Below are 6,695 nucleotides of genomic sequence, written 5' to 3' on the forward strand. Positions count from 1 at the left end.
CAGTCCAGGCATCCGTCTCCTTTCTTTATCTTCACATCATACATTCAAAAATTTCCTGCTTCTGCTATGCGATTTGGGCTTGAGAACAATCTACCGCGAACTTTGTAGACCCATAAAGAGTTGATGTTCTCATCCATAGTTTACATTAGAAAATCGCCACATAAGATGTAACCAACAGAACAGACGGAATTAAGCATACACACAACTCAAAATATCTGATAATGTTGCGGCAGGACGGATCTTTTACAAGTTTGGTTTTTAAGCAATACATTTAGAAGGACTACTACAAAAAGAAAGCGCATCCAACACTTCTCACTCATTTCCATTGGAGACAACACTGAGTGCAAGTAGATCTGTATAACAAAATTGATGGGTGTCAACCATGTGGATTGCCACTTTGCCAGCCAGCAGTGATCCATTACCGCTTGCACTTTGCCTTCGCCATTTTCTTCCTCTTCTTCTTATCGGCCTTGGAGATCTTCGTCTTGCGAGTTTCCCTCTTTTCCTCCTTCACTTTCTTCTTGTTTTCCTTGCGAGCAGCCTTCCTTTCTTCGGGCCCCACCTTTGTGGACTCATGCCACGAACCGTCTTCGTCGGAGCTAGAGCAGGACTCACTGTCACCCGATTCATCTTCCTCCTTGTTCTCCAACGAGCACTTAGTTTGCAGGTCCAAGGGTTCTTCGCGTGTTTTTTGTGCCGGCTGTGCTTCCTTGTTTTCGGTAGGCTCATTTTTTGCCCGCACAAATCCTAACAGTGGCTGGTCATAAAGCTTATCTGCTGTTGGCTCATAACCAACGGATGGGCGTTGCATCATTGACATGCTGACAATATCTGCCTCACATTGCTTCACATAATCCAACGTCTATCAAAAAGAGCAAAGCAGGTAATATTATTAGTAAGTAAACTGTATAACACACAGCACAAACATATGAAAGAAACAAAATAAACACGAAGTAGTTAGAAACTCGTATAAGAGATCTGGAAGACAAGACTAACTGGAATCAGACCAATGAATTGTGCACATGAGATAAAACAGTTACTCCCTCGTCCGAAAATACTTGTCATCAAAATGGATAAAAAGAGATGTATCTAGAACTAAAATACGTCTAGATACATCCCCTTTTATCCATTTTGATGACAAGTATTTCCGGACAGAGGGAGTACCACAAAGGTAATGTCAATACCTTGAATCGAAACATAGTATAAAATAGTGATGATTGGCGAGTAACAGATATATGCAATAAATAAACGTATGCCTCAGATATTAAGGTCCCTCACTGGAGAAGTGAAGATGCTCACTGTTGTAAACTACTCCAGTACAACTTTGTACTAACTCAGCGACACTTATTTTGGGACAAAGGGAGTATATTTCTGGCAAAGCTGCACAAATGCATAGTACAATATTCATATTCCTACCTGCACCAAGACTGTTGGAGCAATTTCATCATCATCTGCAGCTGTATCTCCATTTTCCAAAATCTTTTGTTGAACCTGTTGTAACCACAACATTGATAACCCGTCAGATCTTCTGTCCAAGGATGAGCATAGTATCACGCAAAAATCGATGATTGCGAAGTAATGTAACTACTGAAAGTAAAATAAGGACATGCCTTCTCCAGGTAATCATCAACATCTTCATCAGCGATATTTTGATCCACAACAAAATTAAATAGCTCTGTTACTGTCATGACAGGAATGCCTCGTTTTTCAAAGAAATCCTGAAAACAGCATTGCACACGTATTAAATACCACGAGTTATCCATGTCTGGTCAATTTTAATTTAATTTTACTCACATTAACATGCAAGCAATCTTCCTTCAGGAAATCCAAAGCTGAAGGATGGTCAAGGTCGACAGACTGTGAAACATCAATGATGTACAAGTGTCCCTGCACAACAAGCAAATAAGAATGAGGAACCTGGTTAACAGGGAAATAAAAGAGATTAAAGAGGCTTAATCAGAAGTGTTCAACTACCTCATAATAAAGAATGTTGTATTCACTCAAATCACCATGGACAAGCTTGCACTTTTGGTAAAGTGTCCGCATCGTTGTAACAATCTGAAAATAAGCTGCAGTAAGTATATTGTAAAATGGTATGATAAGAGTGCCCAAAATCTAATGTTTGGGTACTATGTGGTTCCTTGTTCATTCCTCTATAGGAGAAGACCATATTCAGCTGACAATTCAACTGGTAGTTAGTCTTTGCATGCGTCATGTACCTCAAAGTATGTTTCACGCAACTTGTCATCGGACAAATTAGCATCCTTAAGACGAGGAGCAGCCCAACCTCCCTTTCCTGAAGGAGAACCAACTCAATTTATTAGACGCACTGATAATACCTTTGAAAGTACTGTTCTGTGGGATGTTCTGCTAACAAGGCGTATGTTTGGACAATTATTATATCATGATATGATACCATTTCTGTAGGAAAATGTTGATAGGCGTTGAATAAGCAAATGTCACCACAAGTTTTACCTATAAATTCCATCACCAAAACATGAAGCCTCAAGAGTAACGGCTTCGGGCATCGGATTCCTTCTGCTCTAACTCTGAACAAGAGAGAGAAGTGCAAATCTATCTATTTCAATAACTGAAAGCATTTTGCGAAGTATTGCAGAAGAAGATAAAAATTATATAAAGTGAGAATTTAATTTATAGAGACAGAACAAAAGTGGTCGGCCCTTCGCCGAACCCCGCACAAGCGGGAGCTACGTGCACCGGGCTGCCAGAGAGACAGAACAAAATATAGGATAGCAACAGCTTATGCTTCCAAATGCATCCTCTTTTTCCCCACAAAAATAAACCCAGTTCAACAACAGAATCCCATTGAGAAACATCTTGCCAAATTGCTGAAATGAAAATCATGAATAAAGGATGCTAAATAAGAATATGTCATACCGTAAAAGATTTCGCATTTCCTTTTCAGCCCAGGTCTTTACCATTTTCCGAGGATTATGCTTGCAGTAACCATGTCTAAAACGATAATCTCCTTGAACGTATCGATCTCTATCCCTGCAACAAGGAAGTGTGTACTTTGTTCACATGGAAACCTTTTTGAAACAAAACAATTTAGAAGTACTGAAAGGACAAAATGCCCATAAACAGCATTCCAACGTAGCTTTGAGTATCCAGTTATTATAAGAGAAAAGGCAAGTATAAAATCCAAATCTTACTTGAAAACAAGCACTGAAGTTTTATAGACTTTGATTGCTAACTCACTGCCATCCGTCTTTGTTGCATGATATACATTTGCCTACAAAGGAAAAAAAATCAATTGCCACAGTTAATATTGAGTGTGTTATTCTAATAATAGATATACAGAATGGTGAGTAAAAATGCAACTTGTACTATGGGATGCCTTCTCTATTTTCCTCTGTCAACAGCTAAAGTAGCTCTATGCTCCACAAACTTCTCTCATAATATTATTTTTAAATCCGCGGGTGCAATGAAATTATCAAGTAGCAGATGCCTTGTCGCTACGATGTGCACTGCAAATTGAAGGTTACCTCTTTTCCAGTAGAAATGCAACCATTTATGTTATTAAACACACCACGGTTTAACATTTTGAACAAAACCATGCGGGTTCTTGGGTCAATAGCCTGCATATAAAGAAAAAATCAAATGTTTAGAAAAAGTACTTCACTAAAACATCATTCATTACATAGACTATAGAGTTAAAGCATGTTTTTGTCTTTCCCAGTAAATCAAAATTTATAACTTTATCTGGATGAACAAATGAGCAAGTATGCCCTTCCAATAAGAACTGAAAATATCGTGCAATCATCAGATCAAGTAATCAAATCACATGTGCAATAGAGAGCACTCTTTTGAGGGCCCACAATGACAAAAAAATTAATTAAACAAATTGCAGAAGAGGAAAAGAAATAGATCAGATCCCCCCCCCCCCCCCCCCACACACACAATTATCAGCATTGAAGCAATGGTACCTAATCAGTCAGGAGAACTCATAAACAAAAATGCAGTAGGCATCAAAAAGAGCGATGTTCAAACTTCTGCTTCACAAACTTACAGAACAGGCAATAGAAAATGAAGCAGGACTCAAGTCTGATGAAGGTATGCAGTAAGTTACAACCGAGATTTATACAGCTTTTTGTTGAAGTAGTCAACAGCGGATTAATGGTGCCATTTCAGCCACCTATGTACCCAGGAATGCAGTGGGTTTGGGAATATGTTGCGATAGGAGGTCGAGCAGGAGCTGAGATGACTTCATAAGAATTGTTATTCATGTACATCAAATCAAACATTATAATCTACTCCCTCCGATTCATAATAAGTGTCGCAGTTTTGAACCTAGGGTTAGTTCAACCTTAGTTCAAAACTGCGGCACTTATTATAGCTCAGAGGTAATAAATAAATTTTGATTACTGCATACTTGATGAGGGGAGAAACTTCTAAAAACAGACAACCACTTGACAGAGAGCAAATTGGGGTGAAAGGCTACGGGATTGATTCTTAATTTGATAGAGGAATACTGAAAGTGTACAGATTCAATTCCCAAGCAGAGAATGAAATAAGCATCACCAAGCAGCAAAAAAAGTACAAACCTGTTCAACTGTAGCACGATCTGCCTTCCCAGTGTTCCTTGTTTTTCCAATTGCAGTATCTCTTATGCTGTCCCTGATTGCAGTTGTCACAGAATTTGACATCCCCACGTTCATTCTACCTTCCCACTCCTGAGTGGTTCAAAATTCACAGACATCAAATAATCAGCAAAAAAAGCTACAACACCCAGACGAACAAACCATGATGGGTGTTTCGTTCAGATAACAAATATCCATATGTTAAGGCACCGGCGTTACATAAAAATCAATGCAGCAACGTACATCAAATTTAGCAGAATTATTTCAGTTAGTTGTTTGCAGAGCGACGTTGGAAACTTAGAATTTCCCTAGCTGGATACTACTAGGCCTAGCTCCAATATGAAGTAGAACTGTTCTCTTTAGTAATTTTATTAGGTAACCAACTTTGACCAGAAGATAGTGAACCACTGAACCCTAGTCCTTGATAGCATACGCCCATAAAAGTTAGTAATACAGCACAGGCCGATCAGAACTAATCCAAGGTGAGTTGAAAGAGCATACCTCCAAGGGAGCGGCGCGGACGTGCGAGGCCAGCTTCTGTGTGCGGTTGGAGAGTGGCTGGAGTGTGCGCGCGAGCATGCCGCCGTGCGCGTTCGGCCTCCGCGCCGCAGCGGCGCTTCCGGCGGCCGAGAATGTTGAGGAAAGACGCGTCGAGCCATCCGGGCCCTCGGCGGCGTCGAGCCAGTCTAGGGCTTCACCCACGTCATGGTAGGACCAATACTCCTCGTCATCGTCCTCATCGTCGTCATCGTCCTCCTCCGCCTCCGCCTCCGCTGGCTCCTCGGATGGTGCTGCTGGTTTCTCTTCGGCATCCGCAAAGCGCCCATCCAACTCGCCCTGCTGCAGGGCGAAGGTTCGGGAGTCGTGCAACGGTGAGGCGGTTGTGGCGGCGGCGGTGGCCATGGCTGTGCGCTTCTGCGGGAGCAGCGAAAAATCGAGGGCACGGTGGGAATGGGACCTATCCGTGTAGGCCGGTATACCAGTAACGCACAGCCGCGTACACGGCCCGAAGAATTGCATCCCGTGATGGAATTTCAGCCCACCAAGCATGGTATATATCAAAGGGCCGTGGCTGGGCCACGATGCTAGGCATGAGGGCGATTGAGGCCTTCTTTAAAAGCAACTACTAGCGCTTCTTCGGATGCAAGTGGGACGGGTTGCGGTCGTCCCGCAGTCCGGCAATCTTGCCCGCACACGACATGTGGGCTACGCGGGTGACCATGATGCGGGACATGCGGGTTAAGCGGGAGCCGCCAGCCCGCATAATCTTTGTTTTGTCTTTGCTAATACACATGTTTAGTCGACGTTCTCATCGGCCGGCCAGGCGGCCTGCGCCACCCGCACCTCGTTGCCCTTTTCGTCCTTGCACGACCGAGAACTAAGCCTTGAGTGTTGGCTGACTAGCACGACCCATGCAGTGAACTCGCACAGTGCTTCAGCCAACACGTCGTTGGTCTGCATGTCCAGATAGTTCATGGGCTCGTACAGCCTCAGGAGCAGCATCGTGCAGTTCCTCAGTGCCATGGAGGCGAGCACCACGCGCATCTTCTGCCATCCGAAGAGACTGATCAGGTGCCATCCGGAGAGCACTTCTGCGGGATGGACTTGCCTGCACCATTGGGCACGATGATGGCGGCGCAGGTTCCCATGTACACGTCAACGTCGACGCCACACAACTTGAAGTATGTGTGCTTGAACCCTGTGTCCGTAAGCTGGAGGAGCGGCCGCCGTCGGGTCTGCTCGTTGGGCGCTGAGAAGTGAAACTCATGCAAACAGGATTCTAGAGTCTAATGCACACGCACAACATCTAAGATTCTAATACAAACTGGAGTGGCTATGCCGCACATAGTGGGTTCCGGCGGACAGCCCGCAAGTGGCCGCATAATTATGCAGTTACCCGCAGGTTACCGCAAAGCATGTTTTATGCGGGGCGGTTTTTGCGGGATTGCGGCCAACCCGCGTCGCTTGCACCCTGACTCGCAACGATCAACGTCACTTGACGCGCTCTCAGCCATTCGCCATGTGTCGCGTTTTGGGCGCTTTCTTTAAATTTTTTATTTTTCTGCACGCGTTTTTGGCTTTTTAAACGGGGTT

The 6,695-nt window shown here is 43.6% G+C and overlaps 1 protein-coding gene across 1 annotated transcript; it reads right to left on the bottom strand.

Moving 5' to 3' along the window:
• Nucleotides 1-168: 168 nt before the first annotated feature.
• LOC125519810 (serine/threonine-protein kinase RIO1-like) lies at nt 169-5,588 on the bottom strand. Its single transcript, XM_048684580.1, has 12 exons — nt 5,103-5,588; nt 4,566-4,694; nt 3,507-3,599; nt 3,174-3,253; nt 2,899-3,012; nt 2,476-2,549; nt 2,220-2,296; nt 1,975-2,058; nt 1,795-1,887; nt 1,611-1,718; nt 1,417-1,491; nt 169-862 (listed from the first exon to the last, which is right to left on the bottom strand). Exons 1-12 carry the CDS (start codon nt 5,502-5,504, stop codon nt 419-421), a joined length of 1,773 nt encoding a protein of 590 aa, XP_048540537.1. The 5' UTR covers nt 5,505-5,588; the 3' UTR covers nt 169-418.
• Between the last annotated feature and the right edge of the window lie 1,107 nt (nt 5,589-6,695).

This window comes from Triticum urartu, chromosome 7 (genome assembly GCF_003073215.2).
Source record: "Triticum urartu cultivar G1812 chromosome 7, Tu2.1, whole genome shotgun sequence".
NCBI lineage: Eukaryota > Viridiplantae > Streptophyta > Magnoliopsida > Poales > Poaceae > Triticum > Triticum urartu.